Below are 26,205 nucleotides of genomic sequence, written 5' to 3'. Positions count from 1 at the left end.
AGAGAAAAAAGAAATCTTCAAAATATTTTTCCGTCGCGCTTAATAAACTTGTTCGAAGGACATCGGACGATGGATTCTCTCATACGTGTTACGTTTAAGTTTCTCCCGATGGCACACAACTTATCTAGGATAAAGATGAGAATTATAACTTGAGTCGTTCGAACGAAAGTTCAAAGGATGTTAAACTCCTTGTTGTACGTCGCGTTAAAGGTCAAATATTTTCTCAACTACGAGAAGCCAATCCAAACGTAAATATACTAAGATTTGTCTCTCTCCCATATGTACGATCAATCCAATGAAGAATTAAATTCCTCGTGCGAATGGAATAACCTCTTATAAAATTGATATTCGTGTCTCGTGGCGTATCAAAATAACGTATTCTCGAATCGAAGTTAATCACTTGATGTCGTATTCCTTCTATTTGCATGTTTCGTGCAAGGAATACGATCGTTCTTTATATATATATATATATATATATATATAGGACGTTTAAAAAAAAAAAATAAATAAATAAATAAATAAACAAATAACATATAAATTTCTTTTACATTATTTCTACGTAAAAACGATATGAGACATTTTATATATATATATATATGTTTATATATATATAAAGAAATGGCGCGTTATCTTGAAACGTACTCTATAGAACAAATGTCTAACGTAATCACGATACACGTATATATGTATATATGTGTACATACATATATAATGTATGTAATATGGACTTTTGTGTGTGGCGCGTTATTTTTAAACGTATGTATTATGAAATAATATGTCTAACGTGTTAATAGATACGAATTAATATCTGTTATATTTAATATCATAATATAATTATATACTGCTCAAACATGTTATTATAAACCTATATATATATATATATATTCATTTATTTATACATACGTATATTATATTATATATATATTATATATATACATTTATTTTAATTATATATATATATATATATATATATATATTATCTCTATTATATATATATATATATATATATATATATAATTGAAATAAATGTATAAGATATATATATATATAAAATTGAAAAAAATGTTTAGCGTGTCGAAAAAAAGTGTATACGTATAATAATTACGTGTATAATTGTATAATGGTTGGACGCGTTTATTTTGAAACGTACTATAGAAGAGAAGAAAACAGGTGGACTCGTGGAAGAGGCCAATGTCCGGACAGTAAGAAGACACAGAGAAGAGGCTACCGAAGAGAAGCCATCGAGGTGGCCATCGATGAGGTATCGTAGCTTCTCTCGAGCATTCAACCGCGAAAGGAATACCGGTTTTTCGTCCAGAAATAGATGGTAGTACGTATAGATTTAAACGATAGTGATTCTAGCAGTGAAGATTTTGCTCGAACTTTGCGAACCTCTTCTTTTTCTTCTTCTTCTTCTTCTTTTTCTTCTTCTTCTTCTTCTTTTTCTTCTTCTTCTTCTTCTTCTTCTTCTTCTTCTTCCTTCTTCTCATCTACGACGTACAGTTCGCTTACATTTTTACAAAAGTTCGCGTTGTATGAAGATCCGCAACCGATCCGATCCAATCCGATCCGATCCAACCCTCTCTACTTAAGTGTTGTGTTGTGTCTTGTTTTATATATACATCACACAAAGTAAACGGTCATTTCCCAATCATGTCGTTTGTTTTTTACGCCTTTGCATTTTGTTTTCACACTTATCTTCTACTCGACACGGTACTTACCAAGCCTACCGTGACTTATGATCAACGGCAGACAGGCGAGCACAACGTTCGAATCGACTTGAAGGATCTGAAGATACTCGCTTTTGTTGATTCTAAGATATTAGAAGATTACACGGTAAATGAAAATATGATCATTAAAAGTGTATCTCTTTTTCTGTCTCTGTGTGTATGTATACGTATGTATGTATGTATGTATGTATGTATGTATGTGTGTGTGTGTGTATTTGAGATAAGATAAGATAAGAAGATTCTATTTTGCTCTTCTTTTTTTTTTCTTCTTTTTTTCTTCTTCTCCTCTTTCTTTTTCCCTCTTCTTTGATAAAAAGAGAGAGGAGAGAACAAATAGTTAAATATATACATATATGAATGAACTTCTCTAACTATGAATGCTTTCTCTCTTTTTTTTTTTCTTCTTCTTTTTTTTCTTTTTGCTGAAAGATACGGACACTCCTTGCGTGTGATCGTAATGATTAAATAATTTTCTTCTTCTTCTTTTTTTCTTTTTGTTTTTTTCTTTCTTTTTCTTTTATTTTATAGGATTATGATTACTTTTACGATTACGCTGACTTTACCATAAAACCGATTTCAAAGCCCACGACCTCGTCCTCGGTTGAACCCTCGAGTACTTCGTCCATTAATGCGTCTACATCTTCGACCGTCAAAACGGATTCTACAGAAATTACACCAACGAACGATTCAATGACAACTACATTAAGGATCGAACAATCTACGGAAAATGCAACGATATCAACGATAGAAGATAAAATAGAAACTTCGTCTAATAAAGAAGATGTCATAGTAATTGCAAGATCACCGTTAAAAAAGAGAGCACAGCTTAGAGATATCTTGAAGATACAATCATCGAATAATCGTTCTAAATTCGTATTATCTGGATAATAATTAAATTATTTTAATTATTTTACTTTAATTTTTATTTAATGTCAAACACGAAAGCGACATTTGTCTATGTACTTTGTGTTCATTTTTTCTTATTTTTTCTTTTTTTTTTTATTTTCTTTCTTTCTTTTTTTTTTATTCGTGCGTTTGTGCGCGTAAGTGCGCGCATTCATGTAACGCAAATTTATTGGTAAACAATTAAATGTAAAATTATCCGTCAATATGGACAAGGGAGATTATATTTCGATGATGGTTTTTTTTTTTTTTTTTTATATATATATATATATATAACATATTTCCGTACAGAATTTGATCGATTTTATTATTTACGTGGCTTGTCGAAAGCTTGAGATTTTCATTGATAAGACTTTATTCATTTATAAGATTATAGTTACATCTCAAATATGTATTTTATAAATATTGATAATGTAATCATGTTTTGATTTTAATTAACGTTTTTGAAATTATATGATATAAGTTTTTCGCAATATATATTTTTCTACGTTCCTCCATCATAATCCGATATTGTCAATTTATAAAATTATAGATTTTAATTTGCAAGTAAGAATTTGACGAATAAATAAATAATTTTATCTTAGATCATTATGTATGATTTTATTTTCTATATAAATGATTTATATCGTTATTTTCAAAATAATTTCTTTCATAGAATATTCACTTTTAGAAATATTTTCATTGGATCGATGCAACCTCCGTCATTGATATTTTCTAACAATATCGAAGTGTAATCTTAAAGAGGATAATTTGTGGTAATCTTAAGGAGGGGGAAAAAAAAAAAAAGAAAAGAAAAAAGAAAATATAATCGTTTATTCACGTTTATTAGATACAGTTCTTGATTTATTATAATATAATCTTTTCAACAACAATTCATTGTGATTTAGATCAATTGATATCATTAAGTGAATTTCTATTATTAAACTCCAAAAGAGTATTTGTTTTCTTTCTTTTTGTTACGTTAAAAAAAAAAAAGAACCAACGAATAAAGTAAACGCGTCGTAAGACATAGTTTTAGAAGGATTATCAATGAAAAAAAAATATATATATATAAATACTTACAAACGAAAATAAATTGTGTTTGAATAAATATTATCTCATTTTATTAACTCTTCCCATATTTCATTCTTCTCTATTTCTTCTTTTTCTTTTTCTTCTTCTTCTTCTTCTTCTTCTTCTTCATTATTTATATTTCATCTTAACGTTTCGGGCAAACTCGCAAATCACCGGTTAAAAATTCATACGATAATACGGTACAAACGAGCGAGGCCAAAAAAGGACTAAAAAAGAAAAAAAAAAAAAGCAAAAAAAAAAAGAGAAATGATCAACGGTAAATGGTCTCGGTTGAATATTCTTTGGACACCTTACTTTTCTTCGTTTACCCTCTCCTTTTCATCGTTATCATCGGTGATGGTTACACGACGAAGGAAAGCAGAAATCTTACATCAGTCGTCGATCGAACTTCGCACGAGCATCGTTGAAACTGTTTGTTCATTTCTCTTTCACAAAATCAAAAATTTCAAGAAGAAGAAGAAAACGAAGATAAAGACGAAGAAATTAAAATCAAAATGATCCTATCAAGTCTGTTCATTGTCACTTTGTCAATTTTCTTTTATTCCAATGCGGCACCGATTACTTACGATCAACGACAGGACGGCAAAATGAACGTTCGTGCCGATTTAGATAATTTCTTTTTCGTTTTTATAACCAAGGGATCATTGTTTAACGATCTATCCTTTCTCGATTTTAAATCGATGACGAGACAATTGATGGTCGGTCAGAAAAATAAGATTGCCGTACAGAATGAGCCGATATTATCATTAATGAACGAGGATATTAGTGAAAATATTAAAACTGGCAAACCTTATAAGGTCGACATCATAAGGATTCCAAAGAACAACGATAAGGATCTTCAGGATTTGAAAGAATTAGGAAAACAGGAGGATGACCATTTGAACGATCGTAAAGATCAAGATTTCGAATTGACCCAACAAGTTAACAACTCGCAATCACTTTCCAAGAATAATTCATCAGGATCTACTTCGAAGGAGGACGGCGAAAGGACATCGTTAAACGTTCAACAGGACTCTGCTAATACGACGAACAAACTTCAATGAACGATACTGCAGTCAGTATCGAAATTATTGACCTTATCGTTTAGAATGATATTAGGATAGAACACGTTTTTATATTTTTACCCTCGTCCATTAGTGTTTCTTTTTCCCCCGGGTAATATTATGGTCACGTAATTGATGTCTTATCGTTGTTGTTATTGTTATTGTTGTTGTGGGAAGGGTGGTAGAAGGGCGGGGAGGTGAAGGGAGAGGGGAAGATTTTCTTTTTCTTATCTTTTTTTTTTTTTTTTTTTTTCCTTTTTTTTCTTCTTTCAGACATACCTCCATCGAACTACGACGAAACAATTATATCGTATAATCGTCCTAGATTCGATTAAATAAAAAGGATCAAATCGTCGATTTCATACGTAGATATATATATATATATATAATTGTCGATAAATATTATATTATTATTATATGTATTTTGTATTTATTAGAAAAAACAAAAAAAAAAAAAAAGAAAAAAAAGAACATTAGAAAAAAGAAAAATGTAAAGAATATCGAATATGATTAATCCTCCTATTCTTTTCCATACGAAATAAATAAATTTATTGTCAGATAAAATCGTCATTATTGTTTACAAAGATTCCTTACCAATCCCTAAGTCTTGAAGTTTGTCTTGATGTTATACCAAAAAAAAAAAAAAAAAAGAAAAAAAAAAAAAAAAAAAAGACAAAAAATAAAAGAATAAATATAATAAACGTATAATTTCTTTTTTTCTGATTTCTAAATAAAGTAACACAAAGAGGAAAGATCGCAATTCGCTTGCGAAAAATCCGTAATGCAAACGCGGAAGTAGAACTGCATTTCTTTTGTAAAGTTCTTGCGGGCGTGCATACGTGCATGTGTGTATACGTATATATATATATATGTGTGTGTATGTGTACGTGTGTATATGTGTGTGTTCAGGTGCACGTGTGAGAAACGTGAACGCAAGGGCAAGGTTACGGTAAGCGGGGACGGCTTTTTATGTAGGAGAAGCACAAGCCGGAAGAATCGAGGAAACGAATACTCTCGATGGGGGCCACGTTAGGACGTTGCCCTTTTACAAATCGAATCTCGTTTATATCATTCGAAAGATGACGATGATGACAATAATGAAGATGATGACGATGATAAACCAATTGATTTCGCCATGTAATCACTTTACGAAGCCTTAAGAAGCATATATTATTTTGACAGTTGGTAGTTCAGAAAAGAAAAGAAACGAATAAATAAATAAATAAATAATAAATAAATAAAAAAAAAGTAGAAACGATAGGACATTGAAGCACCGTATAGAATGTTAACAGGATTCGATTATAACGGGTTTGAACATTCCTCGTTTGTGTTTGTGATAGAAGATCCACTCTTGAATATCAAATTTTGTGTATGTATATATATGTGTGTGTGTGTATTTTATTCATTTGTTTATTCGAAATCTGATAGGAATTTTGTTTTTTCTTGTTGTATGATATCGAATCCGTTAATTTATGCTAGATTAACAACCAACCAAACGGACGAATCGAATTAAGATACAAGTCGTCTGAATGTTTAACTGCAAAAAAATATTTAAGTTATATTTATCATAGGAAAATTTATAATATTTATTTGTTTGAATTTGGAACGATTAATAAATCATATTACGCATCTTTATTATCGAGAAACAAACTTTTGATAATCATTGAATAAATAATTCATTTGAATTGCGTTTAATTGGAATATATTAAAAGAGAATCGTAAAAGAGATAATATATATATATATATATATATATATATATATATATATATATGACGTAGAACAACAAGACAAAAAAAAGTCGATTCGGTTCTTCGACAGGTTCTTGAACTTGGTAGCCGGTGATCATCAGGAGGCAAAGTGGTGGGACCAGGTATCTTTTCCTGGTCGATGGTACCTAGCGGAGGTCATACCTCGTTCGTCCTTCGTATAGTCAAGACGTTCCTCCTATCGTCACTTTTCTTAAATCGCAAAAGATAATACGAAAAATAAAACAACAACAAAAAAAAAAAAGAAAGAAAAAGAAAGAAGAAAAAAAATCGTGTCGCGTTTAATTCCCATTTCTAAGAGAATCTATAGTAATTTTTGATCTTCTTATTTTTTTTTTTTTTTTTTTTTTTATATATATAACGTCGTGGATCTAACAATGTTCTCGATTAATATGAGATTGTTCAAAACTACAACTCTTTTATTATTATTCGCATTTGTTGGAACCCACGTAAGGTGTTTGCCAATTGAGGAATCTTCATCTACGACTTCATCCTCATCACTCTCTGCTAACACCGGTGATCATTATGATCAAAGACAAAATGGTACTGACAATTATCGTATTCACGTTGACGGCGTAGTTGTGGTCGTTGCACCAGTCGAAGCTCTTTTATTGGCTGGTGATGTCATTGGTACCAATCAATCTGACATATCGTTGCTCGAATCTATGTTGTACAATGCCAAACCAGAAGATGAGAAACCAAATGTCGAACATTTGGAGAAACCAACTGTCTCACCGAAATCTACACACAGGTAAATATTTTAAACTTTCTTCTATCTTCTATCTTCTATCTTCTTCTTCTTCTTCTTCTTCTTCTTCTTTTCGAATAATTATCATAGTTAAGAACCAATTTATTATTCTCATTAAATCGTCTTTTTTACAGATCCAGTTTACGTTTAATGAATCTACTTGCTCCCTTTATACGCCGTCTTTATCACAAAGAATGAATCCAATACTGATTTTTAAACAAAATCTTCGAAGACTTATTTTTACTGTAATGTAATATGAAAATGTGATATATAATCCATTACTTATTAAGTATATATATATACTTAATTAATAGATTTCCTATATAATAAATTAGGGTGGCATAAGCACGTTTGTAATACTATATGTTTAGTACATATATATATATATATATAATGATCGTTATATTATATTATATGCAATCATTTTGTAAATCGTCAGTATATACTCACCTGTATCATTTATCGATCTAAAATGTGATTATCTTAATGCACACGTTTATCGATACAGTTTATTTCACAATTTCTTCTTGAAATGAAATATATTTGATTAAAAATTAAAATACATTGTCTATGATTTTTGTTCTGGTTATTTTTATGTCTGTCTCCGTATGTGTGTGTGTATGTGTGTGTGTGTGTGTATGTATGTGCGTGTGATTGTGAGTGTGTACATGCACGCCGCACGCGTGTATGTGTATGTTTTTTTTGTTTTGGTATATGATCACAATACTTCGTAATATTTTGTATAAAAATGCTTAAGACTATATATATATGCTCCTTTGCATGTACAATTTAATTGGGTGGAATCGCTCGTTTCTTTTATTTCTTTCTTTGTTCTTTTTTTTTATTTTATTTTATTTTATTTTATTTTATTTTATTTTATTTTCGAAAATGATGATTATTTCCAGAAGACACTTCGCGAATACAGTTCTCTTTAAATAACACGTAATGCATTTTTTAAGAAGAAATTTTATATTGGCTTGTGAAACACACGATAATGGAAAATAAGCGTCACAGTTTCTGTTTATATACAATCATTAAAATATATGCGTCCTTATGTTTGGAAGTCGAGGATGTGTATACAAGAATACATTTTCAAATATATTGCAATTCTAGTATATATATATATATATGTATATATATATATATATATAAAGCAGCATTATATAGCATCGTCCGACTATATTGTTCATCGTTAAACACTTAAAATTATAAACTGACTTACTCACGATAAAAATGAAATTCCAATTGACTATTATTATTAAATATGTTCATGACTGTAATAACGAGTAAACGAGACACATACATACATACATGCATATGTTCAAATTGTCATGATCATATTTTGTGTCCGTATATATTTAACGTTCCATTCGTTATTTTTATCAATTGTCACACGTTCGACATTAAATCATTCGTTTTTTTTTTTTCTTTGTTTGTTTGTTTCTTCGTTCGTTTGTTTTTCTGTTATTTTTATTTATTTCTTTCTTTTTTTTTTTTTTTTTTTTTTTTTTTTAATAGTATTAATAATAATAATAATAATAGTAATAATAATAATGACAATAATAATAATTATATTGTAAAACTAGTGTTACCCTGTGTTCTCTCGACTTTGGAAAACATTATGTATATATTATTATAATTTTGAATACTTTCATAGAACAAAAAGGATTTTTAATGATCAACATCCAATTTTGTTTTTATGAATTTTCTTTAAAATCTTCTTTCTCTCTATATCTTATTATACGCAAGAATCGCTTGTGCGAGATTGCAAAACTCTTTGGAACTTCATTGATAAATAAAATGCACTCTTTGTAAGAGGAGTACAAATGGTATTCTAAAAAAAAAAAAAAAAAAATAAAAAAAAAAATACTGTTACAATATACGCGAGATGCGTTTGCTTCTTTTCTTTTTTTTTTTTTTTTCGTTTCTTTTCTTTTCTTTTTTTTTTTTCTTTTTTTTTCTTTTGCTTCTTTTTCCTTACTTTGAACTTTCTAAATTCTACGAATGTAACGAATAATTTTTAAGAGAGCAGAATATATTATTTATTCCTTTCTTTTTAATCAATATGATCTAAAAGGGCAATTCATTTTTAAAATCTACGCTCGATTCAATCCAATCTAATTTCGAGCTTTTTTTTTTTTTTTTTTTTTTTTTTTTTTTTTACGAGCGAATATTGATTTGTTCCTTTTTTTGTGTTTTTTGTTTTGTTTTCTTTTTTTTTTTTTTTTCTTTTTTTATTTCTTTTCTATTCGTTTTTTCTTTTTTGGAGGGAGGTTTCCCCCTTTTTTTTCTTTGTTTCTTTCTTAATTAATTAATTAATTAATTAATTAATTAGTGTCGTCAATATTTGTTCACTATATACAAGATATTTTCCTGTGATTAAGAAAACACACAGTCTATGTGATAATGTGAGAATCGTCGATACGAGTATGAGAATATATAAAAAAAAAAAAAAAAAAAATGGAAAAAAGAAAGAGAAAATAAGAAAAGAAAGAAAAGAAAGAAAGAAAGAAAAGACACGAACTGTACAAAACTACCATTACAAGCATTCGTTAATCTTGTCGTTATAAAAGACACGTAAATAATTTCTGACATGGCAACATTTATAAATAATAACGATGAATAAAGGACGTCTAAGGTGTTTCCATTTTTTACACGAAGCAATTAAATTGAAAAGTACAAAAAAAGAAAAAGGTAAGAAAAAAAAAAAGAAAGAAAAAGAAAAAGAAAAAGAAGAAAAAAGAAAAAAGAACATCGAAAAACCAAAAGAAAGAAAAGAAAAGAGATAGAAAGAAAACGAAAAGGAGAGCAAGAAGACGAAAAAAAAAAAATATATATATATATATATAAAAAAAAAATGGTTGCACATAAATGTTATAACATTGTCAATACTCAAAAATTTATTACTTAAGAGGAGATTTCGGCTTCTTCGTTTGCGTTGAGATCCTCACAGTTTTTAGCTTCTGGGGAGCCACTATTATTAGCGTCTGCGGGCTCATCAAATTTTAATTCCTCCTTACCCGCCTATAGAGGAATTATTCCATTTGACATCTTTTGTTTGTTCGGTTTTTTTTTGTTTATTTTTTTTTTTTTTGTTTATTTTTGTTTTGTTTTGTTTTGTTTTTTTTTTTTTTTTTAACAAGGCAATCGTCCGTTAAAAAACAAAAAAAAAGATATGGCAACGATGTTAGTAGCGTTTTACATATATTTATCGATTATTTCATCGGCAATTACCTCCTTAATCAGAAGACGACAATTTTCCACGACGCTACGCTTTCGATCTGGCACATTGCATAAAATGTCTTCGGATTGATAGGTACTATCTACGATCTTACGTAGCTCATCTAATTCGGTCAAGGCAACTTCTAATTTTGTTTCTAACTCACATCTGCAAAACGAAATTCATATATTGCGTCTTGGAGAAGGTTGTTGATGGATTTGAAGGGGGAAAAAAAAAAAAAAAAAAGAAAAAAAAAGAAAAACGGAATATAAAAAAAGAAAAGAAAAGAAAAGAAAAGAAAAAAAAAAGAAAAGAAAACCAGAGAAGAAAAAATTAAAAATAAAACAAATATAAACGTAATGCCAAATAAATTATATATCGTTTAGAATAATTATTAATTTGTATTTAATATCTGACGCACATTATTACTTACTTATCTTCCTTTAACTCTTGTATACACGTATCATTTTCAAGCTGTATTATTCGCAACACCTTTAAAAGTTTCGTAACTAGATTATCAACGTCTATTACTTGATCGACAAGGCTTACTGCTGGACAATAATCCGTTAAAGGAAGTGGTCCGTCATTGGTCCCAGTGTCTGATTCACTTATGGATTCACAATCATCTTCCTCTTCGTCCTGTACCTGAAAATAATGAAAATATTTTAATAATACTCTTTGTGATTGTTCGCGAGATCACAAAAAAAAAAAAAGAAAAGAAAAGAAAAGAAAAGAAAAAAAAAAGGAGAGAAAAAAAAATAATAAAGTAATTTTCCATTGACTCACTTTCCTACGATGTAATATAGCTTGCGTGAGATTCGTTAAACTCGTACATTCGTCTAATGCTTTCGTCTTCTTAATATTATTTTCATCGACCGTTTCCGGAAAGCTTAAAGCTCTACGAAGAGAATCGCTACTAGATATCATATTGTGCGAATAAGTATCCGGCAATGTAACATCTTCCAATACGCTTTCCATCATTAAACATGGTTCGGTTTCAAAATCAAGTAAATCGGAAGACGAGTCCATACTTATGTCTATATCGATATATAAAAATATAAATAAAATGAAAATTTGCAGTATTAATGATATAAGATATATACACACACACACATACATACATACATACATACATACATACATAGGACAAACAAACTACAAAATTAATGTAATATTATAAATATTATAAACGATAAAATATATTATCATATATTCTATCGATTTGTATACCTTTATACATTTGTTTCGTCGATTCTATTGATGACTTTTTATCCACAGTCTTTGTTACGAAAGGATGTGTCGCTGCGTTACGGATAGCACCGATAACAGCGGAAACAAAGGAACCACTTTTTGGACTAGGAGTACATTCTTTTAAGCTATTCTTTGAGCTAACAGGACTCGATTCTATACTACTGTTGCTTCGACTGTATGCTTCGTTATGATATACCACATCCTTTAATAAAGCATCCTTTTAAGTATCTTCTCTCTTAACGAACAACATTTCAAGATATTGTAGATAATGAATGTATATTTAATGATAGAATAAATATTACCTCGAGATCTTTCACTGAAATATTGTAAGATGTTATTAATTGATCTACCAATCCCTCCAATCGTGTTCCAAGACCTGAAAGTGCCACCGATGCGCCAGATATTGTAGCACCTTGGGTTAATAATAGTTCTCTACCTTTTCGTTCGACCGCATTTAATTTCATGTTCAATGACAAATTCTCTTGCCTGTACGTAATAAATGTAATAATAATAATAATAATAATAATAAAACTAATACAATATAAATATAGATAATTTTTAGAATTAACGTAACGCGATCTTTATCAATACGTTTACGGTATTTACACTTTAATATAATGGCATACCTTCGCTGTTCACTGATTCGGACTAAATGTTTACATTCTTCCGTCTGCCTTTCCAATTCCGCCTCTCGTTGAGTCAATGCTTCTTCCTTTTTCTTTAGCTAGATAATTGCAATATACAAAAGAAGTTCGTTAAACATCAAGTTCCGCATTGATGATGACCGGTATAAAAAAATTATTATTATTATTATTATTATTATTATTATTATTATTATTGTTATTGTTATTGTTGTTATTATTATTATTATAATTATTACAATAACTGTACCTCGATCTCGGCATCCTTTAACGCGTCTGCCAGAGTTGTTTTTTCTTGTTGAAGAAAATCTTGCATCTCCGCGGACTCCGCCTCCAATTCTTGCTGTTGCTGTAACAATGCTTTTTGCGCCGCTAAACTCTTTTCCAAATCCTAAAATTATCATCATGAATATCGTAACGTTTGAGATTAATTAATATTAATTATTATTGAAAAATTATTCTCTTACCCTGCTAAGCATACGACAAAGTGATTGTAGATCGGCTATTTCAATTTGTTGATTGGCAACAACTTGTCCCGAAGATTGCAAATGAGATTCCAATTCTAAGAAACTGTCGCTACCCTCTAAAATAATTCTCTTTTTATTATTCACGAGATTTTTATATATTCATAAATTTATTCATTTATAAATAATTACATATATATATATATATATATATTTATTTTTTTTTTACCTGCATGTTCCGATTGCGGTGTACCTAACATAGCCAAAACTCTTCGTGCATTTCTATCTAATTCTTGCCTTGCAAATGCATGATCGGCTTGTTCTTCCTCCAAAAGACGTTTAACCTCGACTATTTCAGTTTTGAGCTTATCATTCTCTTCCTTCTTTACATTAGTTTCCTCGTTCAAACGTTTCAAATCATTCTGCATTGTCTGCATATCCTCCCACGTGCCATCGGTCTGAACAGTCTCGTGCAAACGTTCGATTATATCGGGTCCTGGTACGGCACTAGGTATACCAGACAATGCATTGTCTATATCGTTCCCGGTTAAACCCGTTTGTATTCCAATCTCATGATAAATCCTTGTCTTTTCGATTGGTTTATTTCTAGGATAAGGCGGTAAACTTTTATGAACTGAATCCCTAATACTTAGCGCCTTTTTATCTGGTTGTCTACCAATACTACCATCTCTACTACCAGATCTACTCCTGACCATTTTGTCAGTCTTCTCGTTACCTTTAACAATCGTCATTTTATTCTTATTTCTACGTGGTAATGTCGCATAAGCATCCAATGCTTTGTTGTCCAAACTAATAGTCATTTTATCCAAACGTAAATTCTTAACCGGTTCTGTTCTACCGGTATTATTATTATTATTATTATTATTATTATTATTATTATTATTATTATTATAAAGTGTACGTGAAGTTGGCAATGGTTTTCGTGTTTCCTCGGACGGAGTTGAGCCCGGTGTACGTGTTGTTATCCTAGTACTAGAACCACCGCGGGATCTTGAACCACTTGAACCACCTTTACTACCGCGTTGAGCAAGATCCTTATTTATTTCTGTAGTCAAAACCGAAGGCAGTGAATCTGGTGGTATTGGTCTTGTTCTCGTTCTTTGTTGTGCCGTGCCAGTGGTAGAACGAAAATTTGACGACATACGAGTATTACCGGTTGTTGTACTACTATCGCAATTCGATTCTCTTGCACCTGATTTTTCCCTTGATCTTGCTCTGTCTTTAATCACCGGTTGCGTTTTACCAATAATATTTCTTGGCGTATTGATCCTTGGTTTCGAACGTGGAGTCGTTGGTACGTAATTGGCATTCAAAAGAGCTGGCTTCACACGGCTCGTCTTCGGTGTCTCGCTATTAATCGTTTTCTTTTTACTCGAGTTTGAAACAGTCGAGGTCCTTTTAACGTTACTACTACGATTTGCCCTGGCTGATACGCTACCAGCTATCGATGAACTTTCGCTACCACCTTCGCTTGTACCTTCGCCACCTGTTGTTAATCTAACGTCATCAGGTAACGTCGCACATGGATCCTCGTATACCGAACAACAACTGACTAAACTCGAATCGCAGGAAGCTTCGTCAAGACCACCACAACTACTGGCATAGTCTATACTGTTTCGGCTACGTACCTGTAAACACGATAACTACGATTATTAGATATTTATTATTTATAAAGTATATTATCGATGTGTAAGACATTTTTCTCAAGTTTTTCTTCTTCCCCCCGCCCCCCTCCCGCACCCTCCCTCAATGTTCTTTCATATAAATAAATACAAATTGATATCTCTCAAAATTTTTACGAAGTTATGCTACTCTACGTGTATACATTCATTTTTCATACTGACTTAATTCTAATTATATCATTTATAAAACATCAATCGTTTTAACGTCGTAACTCTCATGACGCGAAATGTCATTTTTAAACGTTAAAAATAAAAGTAGAAGCAAGTTTAAAAATAAATAAATAAAAAACATAATGTAATATTTTCTTACTCTTGGTACTTCAGTAGCGCAACCCTCGACTCCACTATCGCTTCCATCTTTGCTATCTTTACTCTCACCCGTATACTCTTTTCTATCGACATTAACCAAAGACGTAGACGAAGATCTATCCCCTTCCTTATTACGATTTTCCAATTCCGTAACGTGTATCACCGTAATATTACAATCACTGTTCATAGTACAATCTGGATCCTCGTCGTCCAATGATTTATTGTTAGCATCACAAACCGGAGATACAAGATCCTCTGGTACTCCCGAATCTTGTCGTGCCACATTTTGCATTGGCAATACTTTCAAATTGTTGTCCTCGAGAGTTACATCCATATCGAGCTGCCGCTCGATGACCGTCGATGAATCATTCATATCGTCCTTGCCATTCTGAAAAGTTTCGTAAAAAAGCATCGATCATTTTTTTTAAACTCTACAATTAGATATGTATACATATATATATATATATATATATATATATATATATATATATATATATATATCAGACGTTAGAATTGATCAAAAATATTAATCTGATTCGTGTCAATGATAAGAAAGTAATTCGTCAGAATTATTTTTCTTGCTCGTAATGTTTCTAAACATAAATAAATAAATAAAAAATTAAATAAAATTAACTAAAAAATATATCGATTAATCGGACGAAGAACGAAAGAATCTTAAAGAGTAATCAGCTGTTTTACATATCTTCCTTACTTGTGATCGACTTGCTTTCAAAGCAGTTATTCAAGTTCAAAACTAAAGATGGGCAGAAAGAGAGAGAGAGAGAGAGAGAGAGAGAGAGAGAGAGAGAGAGAGAGAGGGGGTGAAGGGTGAAAAAGGTGACAGGTGTTTCACGAATCAGGACATTTCGTGACCCAAACCAAATAAGGATAAACTCGGTCATTTTTCAAGGTCAATCTTAAAATATCCATGTCAGATGTCAATGTTCACGTCTATGTCAAATATTCAGTTTCACTTTTTTTCTTTTACTTTCTCTTTCTCTTCCTTTCTTTCTTTTTACTTCCCTCTCCCTCGCCCCCCCCCCAACTTCTCACGACTAATAATAATAAGTACGTGTCATTCATTACGAATGTAAACAATGATTAAAAAAAATTAATTCGATCGATTTATTTGTCGAATTAATTTGATTAATTTCATAAGAAGAACGAAATACTTTAGAAAAATGTCTTTGCACAGAGAAACGATATAATACATTCTACATATACAAATATACATTTACAAGATAATCGTAATAGAAATTTTACATACATATATACATACATACATACATACATACATACATACATATGTTATTACATACTGATTATGCATTCATATATCTCACATCCGTTAGACAGTATTTCCGTAGATACTAAATCTGCTTAGGAACGATCAAGCGTGACATGATGTAAGCCGAGCAGGATATACTAAGACCGCAAGCTTACGTAGGTATATACATGTGTGTGTGTGTGTGTATGTGTGTGTGTGTGTGTGGATATAATTGTACATATATGTATATATATATACATACACATGTAAAGAATAATAAAGAACTAGCCCAGTTAATGAGAGCCTATTACATGAATGTAACCAAGTTTGGTATCTTTCAACTCTTTCTCTCTCATTCTCTCTCTCTCTCATGGATTATTTAAAATTAAAAAATTGATCTATATTTTCGACAACATCATACGATAGGTACATCAATGGAAACCAATTGGATTCGATGATCATCCCTCCATAAAACATATATAACTTACGTTTGTATATTAACAAACAAACAAACAAACAAACAAACAAACAAACAAACAAAAACAAAAACAAAAGAAAAAAAGAAAGAAAGAAAAAATAAATGAATGAACTGTAGAGGTATGCAAAAAAGTAATTCGATAAATGAGATCGATAAGAGCCAATTCCATACCGGATTTCATCCGTCCTACTACGTTAATCGGAAAGATATTCGATTATCTGGACCAATATTCGAAATTTGTTGATGGAGAGAGAAAGAGAGAAAGACAGAGAGAAAAAGAAAGAGAGAGAGAAAGAAAAAGAGAGAATGAAATTAAAGGGGAGTGCGTGTCTGGATCGCATGCGAGAAGGAGTAAATCAATTACACGGTTTGATTATCGAACCGTTCCATAATCCCAACTATAATTGCTTCTAACCGTGAAATTAGAATTACGAAATATATGCTTTTATAATATGTAAGATTGAATATTGAATTCGTTAGAATTGATTGAGGAGTGTCAATGTTGACCTAAATCACGACTACGATAACTATTATCATAAGTTATTAATAATAATAGTAGTAGTAACAGTAATAGTACTAATAGTAATAGTAATAATAATAATAATATTTATTATTGTAAAAAAATGACAAGAGCTTATTGAAGATAATCAAGATAGATCTACTTAATCTTGATTATTTTTTATTAAACGGTATTTCTTAATCCTATTGATCAATCATCTTCGGCTTAGATATAAAAAATAAAAAAAGAAAAATAAATAAGGAAAAGGAATGAAAAAAAAAGAAAAAAAGAAAGAGAGAACAAAAAAGAAATAAAAAAAAGAAAAAGAAAAGAACAATAGGAGGAGTCATTTCTATGATTAATATACCTTTTTTTGTTAATAGATTCTTTATCATTGGATATTTTTTTATTTTTTTTATTATTATTATCCTGCATACGTTCTTATTATTATCTTCTAATACCCTTTTTATTGTTATCATTATTGTTATTATTATTATTATTATTATTATTATTATTATTATTATTATTATTATTATTAATTCCCTTTAATGGTTCAATATTTTTTAATAATATTATATATATATATATTATTAAAAATATAATCGTCGAAATTGTTATTAAAAAATACTAATGTAATTTATTACAATGATATAATATAAAATCGTTGTCCGATAAATATTATTGGAAATTTTTACTAAAGACTGAAACAAGACTCCTTAAGTGATTTTAGATATCAGTTACGTACTCCTTTTACGAGACCTTTCGAAACACTGATATTTATCTCTACCTTTCTTTTCTTTTTCCGGATTGTAAAAAAAAAGAAAGTACATAGACTTGTAACTTTACCATTCTGAATAAGGACAAAAGAGAGAGAGAAAGAGAGAAAGAGAGAGAGAGAAAGAAAAGAACAAAAAAGTAGCCAATTATGAAAAAAGTCAGAAAAACGAATAATTGACCTTTGGCCCTATTTCATATTAAATATTTTTTCAGACATTATTTATTGTTCAACATAAATACGAAGTATATTTAATATACCAAGGTTCTATCTTTCTCTCTCTATTCCTACCTGAGATCTTCTTTAAAGATCGCAAAGCTTTTTTTTTTTTCTTTTTTTCAAACATGATTCTCTTGCATGACCTCGATCGTTATTCGATATTAAACGCAGTCTCCCTGGTTACTTGCGTAATTAAAGTGGCACCATCATTAAGAAAATCCAATGCTCTTTCTCTCATGTATTGCATTACAACAAGTTTTCTCGTCGTTTACACTTTCATATTATATACATGCGTTTATACGCAATGTATATATGCATTTCTATATATATATATATATATATATATATATATATAACATTATGCAAGATTTATATGAAAGATCGAATATCATCGATCGCGTGAAATCGATGGGATCTCGATTATCGATTTCGATTTGTATCTTTTAGATGAATAATTCTAAAGATCATATATTTGTTACGTGATATTTATATTTATGCATATTTATATATATATATATATATATTTTTTTTTTTTTGTTATTTTTCTTTAAACAATCATCAGACTTCCGGAATATATTGCATTTCTGTTTAAGATGCACTTTCTCTCTCTCTCTCTCTCTCTTTCTAACGTTTCCTTACTTTTATATTCTTCAAAGCGCAATACACACACATACACACATACACACATATACACATATTATACGAATGATTAATTACATTAGATAATAACATCATTCGTAATGTCGTACAATCAATCATTATTTAACATATATACTTTTACAAATTAATTATAAATAAATTTTCTTTATTGTTTCGACACGTAACTCACGGTTTGTTATCTACAGAGAATCATATATTATTATTATTATTATTATTATTATTATTATTTTATTCTTTTTTTTTTTTAATTACCTTAATGTAATAAATAATTTTTTTTCTTCGCATCTCTCTCTCTCTCTCTCTCTCTCTCTCTTTCACTTTTTCTTTCTTCGTTGTAGTGACCACCTTTACACTTATAAAAGATAAGAGCGACTATTGAACGTTTGAGATCACGTTGATAATAATCGGCTGATGTACAGTGATTCCCCAACGGTTGTCTAACGTTTATCAAAACTTATGACAAACGTTCACGATATCACGTCAATTGCTCTTTACGTTATCTCATTGATATGCTGTCAAGTATTCTACACACTGCACGAATGATAAAATATATATCGATATATCTATACCTACGCAATGTCTACGAAGATAGATCGAACACACATGTATATACAAATCTATGTGTGTGTGTGTGTGTGTGTGTGTGTGTGTGTGTGTGTGTGTATGTGTATATGATAGTGAATTAACGTCACTTCTTCGAATGATAAAAAACTGATAAATAAAAGTCAAATAAATAAAAATAGATTATAATATTTCGAGAAAAAAAGATGTTAGAATAAATAGAAAATGATAGGTATATATATATATATATATATGTCTACGTTGCATATAATGCGTGTTGATCTAGAGGGAAAAAAAGAAAAAATTTAAGGATAAAGAGAAAGAAAGAAAAAAAGAAAGAAAAATTTATTTACAAAACGAACAAAGTATATCGATAAATTTATAACGTGCGTGAAATGAGGTTAACATAAAATCGTTAATAAAAATAAGCTTTTAATATTATATATCGTTCAAAGCTCGCTCAATTAATTAAAAGGAGCTATTATATATATATATATATATGCAAGTATTATTTTTAATACGTATAATACCATTGATATTATCTATTTATTGTACGCACAAATATGTTGTTTCTTTTTCTTTTTCTTTTCCTTATTTTTTCTTCTTTCTTTCTTTTTTTTTTTTTTTCGAAACTTTTAATCATTTCAAAAAGTCCTATTATTTCACTTAATTAAAAAAAAAAACTACTTTATCCATATACACATGTACGTATCCATTTGAATATTTTTTTACGTCACGATATAGATATTTCATCAGTATTTGTCGTTCGAACAAAAAATCTTGACTTTATTTTTCGAGCAAGTCTTTTTATAGTCTTTTAAAGTTAAACGAAAACAATTTTTACCAACCCCGTTATCGCGCAATCGATCACTGAAACGTTACGCGAGTGGTTCCTTTAACGGAGGAAAAAAAAGAAAAAAGAAAAAAACAAAACAAAACAAAAAAAGAAAACAAAAAAAAAAAGAATAGAAAGAAAATAAAAATTCCAACTTCGTTATCACGGCAGATCTTCAAAGCGATTCGATCGATATGGCAATTAAATCGAGAAGAACTCTCGTATTGCTTGGACAAAAAAAAAAGTAAGGAAAAAAGAAATAAAAATAAAAAAAAAAATAATAAGTAGGTAGGTTGATAGATCCCAGGGGAATTCATTGTTTCAGATTTCTTATTTCAAAATTATACGATTCTACTTATTATGTTCCAAGCAAATAAAATGAAAGTTGGCTTCGCGTTAGTGACGTGGCTACGATCGAAGAAAACTGAAAGAAAGTGGTACATTTTTTTTCTCTCTTTCCTTTTTCTTTCATTTATTTTTGTTTGTTTGTTTGTTTGTTTGTTTGTTTGTTTCGTATCGTTCCATTTCATTTTGTTTTCAACGATGATTGTGATATAAAAAGTTCAATGAAAAGACACATTCCTCGAACGATGAGAGAACGATGACGATGATTATCGAGAATGTTGATAGAGTCAGAAATCACTGAAGGATTTAGCTTTCTAGGAGCCCGAGACGTTACGAATATTTTTTCAAAGCTGGACACCATTTAAAATAAATCAATTATGCATTATATATATATATATATATAAATTTTATTTTTTTCGCTTAAACCATTCATGCTATTGACGAATATACGAAATAGATACATACACGTCTAAAAATCAATTATAATCGGACTTAAAAAATATAGAAATAAAAATGATACAACGGCGATATATAATAGAGATATTAAATTATATTTATTATATGATATAAATACATACATATATATATATATATATATATTGCATTGTTTCGTGCTTATTTTTATCCGTCATTAAATTAAAAATATAATTTAACGACAAAATAATAACTTCGGGCTATTAAAACGCATACGAAGAAATTCTCGAATATGAGTGATAAACGAGACTGTAACTAGCAAGGTCAACGATGAATAAGAGTAAGAGAGAAGGAGAGAGAGAGAGAGAGAGAGAGAGAGAGAGAGAAAGAGACAGAGCAATGGAAGCATAAAGATCTTGGGAAGTCCCGAAAAACGTGATAGTTGGTTGGTGGAATGGTAAAGAACCTCGATATTTAACATACCATTCGTAGACCTTGTTAAATATATACATACGTATATACGTACGAACGATCATTCTGTATTACGAGTTGAAAGTAATCGGCTCGCAGTAGCTAGTAACGATACGGTCTGTTTCAAATGTTGACATATTCCATATAAGAATAGCGAGCGAACGAGCGAACGAGATAGAAAGAGAGAGAAGGAGAGAGGGAGAGAGGGAGAGAGAGAGAGAGAGAGAGAGGGAGAGAGAGAGATAAGGTATGTAATTATAACTTTTTTTAAAGTAACTAATTAATAGTAATTATTGCAGTAATTATGTAATTTTTAATCGTCTATATTTTTTTCTTCTTGTTTGTTTGTTTGTTTTCTTTTTTTCTTTTTTTTTTCTTTTTTTTTTTTTTTTAAATTGAAGTGTTTTCATTTTTTTTATTCTCTGTGCGTGTGAGTATACGTGAGCGTGTATGTGTGTGCGAGTATATGTGAGCGTGTGTACACGTGTAGGGGATTTTTTTCTTTTATATTAATTATATCGTAATGATAATATCGAATCGATAATAATAATGACAATGAATCATTCTTTTTTTTTTTTTACGAAAATATAATTACATATTACATAGGAATGATATATTTCATTGATCCTTCAAGAAGAATCTTCCCTTATTTTTTTTTTTCTTTTTTTTTTTTTATATATATATTGAAGTGTTCATGTGTGTGTATGTGTGTGTTATTATTTGTGTAAGTGTTATTTTTTTTACGTTAATTATTTTGCCTAAGAAAATATCGAATCGATGTTAAATAATAATAATAATAATAATGAATATTTTTTGTCAAAAAAATAATACCGATTAATCTTTCAGATAAAATTATTAATTGGAAAAATTCAAATCCAATTGATCGAGGATTCAACGATCGAAATTGATATTCGTGGAAAATAAAAGATTGTAAATTTTTAAGTGAAATCGATAAAAGACACGTGATAAGTGCGGGTAAAGTCGAGGATCTAATATTCATCGATACAAAAACCGAAATCTCTTTCTCTCTCTCTCTCTCTCTTTTTCTCTCTATATATCTCTATCTCTGTCTCTGTCTCTGTCTCGTTACGGTCATTTCTACATATCTCGAGTTGAGAAACTCGGGGAAGTACCAACGTGTGTTGTGTCGATATCACGTGAATCCAAGGATCGACGAACGAGCGTGTCGACAAGCCGCTTTAACAGAAAGATCGATCGATTGCCGGAACGAGAACCTTTGTCTTTATAAAATCATGAAGGGGTTTTGAAAGTGGAGAGAGAGAGGGGAGAGTAACGATAATAAGTATATAACTGAACGTCGACGATGTTGGACAGAGATCGTTGAAAGAATTGAAAGTATTCGGATCGAGTGTAAAAATTTAAGAGCCTAAGTGTGCCTATCGTATTATATTAAATTTTTTAATCGACTTAATCATGAACGATTACGTGAATATAAAATCATTTAAATCTAATCACGTGATAATAAAAAAAAGATCTAATATCGTAGTGCCAATAAAAAGATCAAATTGACTTTATCAAAGAAGACCGGTGAAGTTATTGAAACGAACGAATTTTATGATTACGATCGATTTAATCATCGAACGTAAAATATTTCTAACGATTGATCGTTGACAATGAAATTTTTCCTACTTTCGATTTTGTTTCTTTGAAAATTTGATTAAATCGTTGATTAAATCTTATTAACGACGAAGATACAAAGGAACATAATAATTATTGAAATCAAATAAATCTATCTAATTTAATTATATTAATCCTTTGGAAATATGAAGAAGGATCGGGAAAGTGTTAGAAGATTGAAAGGCGATGGTTTATCCGTGGAAATGGATTTGAATAATCGGATACTCGAGGTCACCGGCGATGGTTGCAAGATTACATTAACAAAAAATTGTGGTAGCGTGCGTATAGTCGGAGATGGATGTCGAGTTAAGGTAACTCATAATGTCGGCGATATCGTTTATACCGGAGACGGTGGACGTGTATTGCTCGGTCCAAAATCATCGAAAGAAAAGGTCCAATATTTTGGGGAAGGCGGTAAAATCAGTTTTGATTCTGATAAGAAGAAAATGAATATGGAAGGTTCAAAGGGTACGAGGGATGTCAAGGAATCGATCATTCTAAAGAATTATCTTGGTACGGATAAAGAAAAGAATATAGAAAAGAAGGATGTGAGAAAAGCAAAGGAGGAAAATTTGGATCTACAAAATGAAAAGAAAGAAACGTTTAATCGTAATAAGATAAAAGATAATAATCAGAAGGAAATGAATAATATAAAAAGCACTACAGTTTTCATGACTCAAACCAATCACGAGTCAAAGGATTATTTCGAAGTTAACAAATGGTTCGTTTCGCCGGCTTCGATTGCTTATAAATACGTCGAAAATGTGCCTACTGTGACGGTACGTGGTGAAAAAAAAACAACGGCCCATCCTAACAAATGATCGACTTATTATTTTCTTTCGTTAATTAATTCAATTATTTATTTATTTATTGGAAAAAAAATATAAACATATATATATATATATATTATTATTAGAAATGTTATTAGAAAATTTCTCAAGAATATTGATTAAATGCTCGTTCGATATTTACGAATGTGCGAATCCATAAATAGCATCACAAAATTAGTGATAATTATGAAGAAGACTAATTATGACTAATCATTGAACATCGAAATTGAACAGGATAAAAAAAGCAGACAAAATAGAAGAAAGAATAGGAAACGATTCTTTACGTAATTAGAACCAATTTAGGATTGTTACGAAGCAGGAACGAATTTATATGTAAAATCGTATTAGAAACCTCATGGTTCTTGTTACATCTTGCCAATGGTTTAATGACATCAACACGTAATAATAATAATAATAATAATAATAATAATAATAATAATAATAATAATAATATTAATAATAATATATATATAGAAAATTTATGTAAAGTGATTGTATCTTGACGAAAATATCGTCGGATCTTCTTCAAATGACTGATTTCTTATATACGAACCTACTACCTCACACACACATACACACAAACATATACACATATACACAGATACACATGGAATATTAAATTTTATTCGAATGTATCTTAGATATAATTGTAAATAAGTAAAAAAAGTATTATTTAACATAATTTATAATTATCTTAAATCTATTGTACAAACAAGCGCCGTTTTAATCTATTGACTGAGTTCCTTTTCGAGTGGAAATACCTAAATGATATTTTAATGTATTCTCTGTGTGAATTTGAAAAAAAAAAAAAAAAAAGAAAAAAGAGAAAGAAGATTAATGATGTTAAAAAAAAAAGAAGAAAAAAAAAAAAGAAAAAAAGGGACATCGGAATGGTTTGTTAATGATGCTATCAAGAGTATAGTTCTAATTAAAATTTTACAACGATCTAATGGGTCAAGATCGAAGCTAAAGAACCAAAGAGATTTCAGTAATGATAAAACAATTAATAGTAGTACATAGTTAATGTATAAAAAGAAAAAGAAAAAAAAAAAAGTAAGAAAGAAAGAAAGAAAGAAAGAAAGAAACACGTGTATTAAAGGGACTACATGGTTGTATGACGTAAAATATGTACAAAATAATCTGGTATGTAATATTAAAAATAAGGAAAGTAAGAAAAATAAAAAATTTATTAAAAAAGAAACAAAAAAATGTTTTAAAGCGAATGCACTTCCTCTTACCTAAACAAAGTACAAAGTAATTATTATATATACATATATATATGTGTGTGTGTATGTGTATGTGTGGGAGTGTGTGTGTGTGGTACATTTAAAAAAGAAAAATACCTTAGGGTTCTGAGTTTCGTTAGTTCCACTTGAATTTCGCGTGACCCTTGGGCTAACGTATATCGTACTTGGAATAATTTTCTACGCGATGCACAGGAAACGTCCATTAGAGTCGGATAAGTATAATTTACGATCATATAGCTACGCCGTTGCACTCGAAGATTCGCATATATATATATATATATATATATATGTGTGTGTGTGTGTGTGTGTGTAAAATGTTATAATTATATACATATATAATGTAGATGTCATTGTCCTATACCATCGTACATAAATATAACGTTGTTTTTTTATCGTACTACTAATTTGACAAGACGATACACACACACACACAAATATATATATATATATATATATATGTATATATAGGTATATTAATATAAACTAAATAAATAATATGAAAATAATTTGTCGAACAATCCGGATAATTTTTCGTTAAACCGAGGTAAACAAGTTCTGTATATCTTTCAAAATATTTCAGTAAATATGACGCTATTAGTATGCCATACATGCAAAATACAAAAAAAAAAAAAAAGAAAAAAAAAGAAACAAATGGTTCTTTCCTCTTTCTTTTTTTCTCTTTTTTTTTTTGTTTTGTTTTTTTTTTCTTTTTTGTCTTTTATGTTTCGATGATAACAGCACACGTAATACAAAAAAATACCCACTTTTGTTTTTTTCCTTATCGAAAGATTATATGCAGATATAGAAAATTTATATATGTATTTTGCAAATCTGAATTGTTTTATATGCATATTTTTAAAAATGAGCAATCTTAGAACGAGTAATACTTATTTAAAGATTTATAAAAAAAAAAAATACATACATACACACATACATACATATATCTATATATATATATATATATATATGTAAATATTAGGTATGTACATTGGTAATTCCCTATTAAATGATAAATTTCCACGAAAATTACAGTTAATTACACATTCTTTTGTAAAGAAATGTAATTAGCGATGATTCCTTCGTCGAAGTAATATATAAATCGATGATTCGTGA

The 26,205-nt window shown here is 29.6% G+C and overlaps 5 protein-coding genes across 11 annotated transcripts in view; 4 read left to right on the top strand and 1 right to left on the bottom strand.

Moving 5' to 3' along the window:
* The first annotated feature begins 97 nt into the window (after window positions 1-97).
* Window positions 98-3,106, top strand: LOC124956538. 2 transcript variants are annotated; one of them, XM_047512491.1, is made up of 4 exons: window positions 98-248; window positions 1,156-1,330; window positions 1,726-1,836; window positions 2,259-3,106. In XM_047512491.1, exons 2-4 carry the CDS (start codon window positions 1,325-1,327, stop codon window positions 2,616-2,618), a joined length of 477 nt encoding a protein of 158 aa, XP_047368447.1. In that variant the 5' UTR covers window positions 98-248; window positions 1,156-1,324; the 3' UTR covers window positions 2,619-3,106. The 2 variants fall into 2 exon arrangements, with proteins under 2 accessions (XP_047368447.1, XP_047368446.1); XM_047512490.1 differs by having other exon boundaries at window positions 1,156-1,836.
* Window positions 3,107-4,064: 958 nt separating this feature from the next.
* Window positions 4,065-5,020, top strand: LOC124956537. Its single transcript, XM_047512489.1, has one exon. The coding sequence runs from the start codon at window positions 4,202-4,204 to the stop codon at window positions 4,748-4,750; it is 549 nt and encodes a 182-aa protein (XP_047368445.1). The 5' UTR covers window positions 4,065-4,201; the 3' UTR covers window positions 4,751-5,020.
* Window positions 5,021-6,503: 1,483 nt separating this feature from the next.
* Window positions 6,504-26,205, bottom strand: part of LOC124956530 (serine/threonine-protein kinase pakE) — a 33,146-nt gene continuing 13,444 nt past the window's right edge. The window contains exons 2-13 of one of the 6 annotated variants that reach the window (XM_047512470.1): window positions 14,855-15,237; window positions 13,071-14,490; window positions 12,845-12,960; window positions 12,628-12,768; window positions 12,363-12,460; window positions 12,039-12,222; window positions 11,716-11,938; window positions 11,272-11,522; window positions 10,919-11,130; window positions 10,500-10,653; window positions 10,173-10,289; window positions 6,504-6,709 (exon numbers count right to left, since the gene is read on the bottom strand). In XM_047512470.1, coding sequence (XP_047368426.1) covers window positions 10,173-10,289; window positions 10,500-10,653; window positions 10,919-11,130; window positions 11,272-11,522; window positions 11,716-11,938; window positions 12,039-12,222; window positions 12,363-12,460; window positions 12,628-12,768; window positions 12,845-12,960; window positions 13,071-14,490; window positions 14,855-15,237 — 3,299 coding nt within the window. In that variant the 3' untranslated portion in view covers window positions 6,504-6,709. Of the gene's footprint in view, window positions 6,710-6,869; window positions 10,317-10,499; window positions 10,654-10,906; window positions 11,131-11,271; window positions 11,523-11,715; window positions 11,939-12,038; window positions 12,223-12,362; window positions 12,461-12,627; window positions 12,769-12,844; window positions 12,961-13,070; window positions 14,491-14,854; window positions 15,242-26,205 lie in introns of those variants that run through there. The other 5 variants (XR_007103284.1, XM_047512469.1, XM_047512471.1 and 2 more) reach the window with 5 other exon arrangements.
* On the top strand, window positions 6,650-7,834 carry LOC124956540. The gene is made up of 2 exons (XM_047512495.1): window positions 6,650-7,268; window positions 7,400-7,834. The coding sequence occupies exons 1-2, from the start codon at window positions 6,895-6,897 to the stop codon at window positions 7,461-7,463; spliced, it is 438 nt and encodes a 145-aa protein (XP_047368451.1). The 5' UTR covers window positions 6,650-6,894; the 3' UTR covers window positions 7,464-7,834.
* LOC124956536 lies at window positions 21,419-24,726 on the top strand. The gene is made up of 2 exons (XM_047512488.1): window positions 21,419-21,624; window positions 22,224-24,726. The coding sequence occupies exon 2, from the start codon at window positions 23,162-23,164 to the stop codon at window positions 23,834-23,836; it is 675 nt and encodes a 224-aa protein (XP_047368444.1). The 5' UTR covers window positions 21,419-21,624; window positions 22,224-23,161; the 3' UTR covers window positions 23,837-24,726.

Source organism: Vespa velutina, chromosome 22 (assembly GCF_912470025.1).
Source record: "Vespa velutina chromosome 22, iVesVel2.1, whole genome shotgun sequence".
NCBI classification, from domain to species: Eukaryota; Metazoa; Arthropoda; class Insecta; order Hymenoptera; family Vespidae; genus Vespa; species Vespa velutina.
The sequence above is the reverse complement of the archived record's forward strand: the minus strand, read 5'-3'. Positions and strand labels throughout refer to the sequence as shown.

Bases quoted from the DNA above. Each gene is read 5' to 3' on its own strand.
- LOC124956538 (XM_047512490.1), top strand. From the start codon at position 1,654: ATGTCGTTTGTTTTTTACGCCTTTGCATTTTGTTTTCACACTTATCTT. The intron at 1,837-2,258 runs GTAAATGAAAAT...TTTATTTTATAG, and splicing joins AGATATTAGAAGATTACACG to GATTATGATTACTTTTACGA.
- LOC124956537 (XM_047512489.1), top strand. From the start codon at position 4,202: ATGATCCTATCAAGTCTGTTCATTGTCACTTTGTCAATTTTCTTTTAT.
- LOC124956540 (XM_047512495.1), top strand. From the start codon at position 6,895: ATGTTCTCGATTAATATGAGATTGTTCAAAACTACAACTCTTTTATTA. The intron at 7,269-7,399 runs GTAAATATTTTA...TCTTTTTTACAG, and splicing joins TCACCGAAATCTACACACAG to ATCCAGTTTACGTTTAATGA.
- LOC124956536 (XM_047512488.1), top strand. From the start codon at position 23,162: ATGAAGAAGGATCGGGAAAGTGTTAGAAGATTGAAAGGCGATGGTTTA.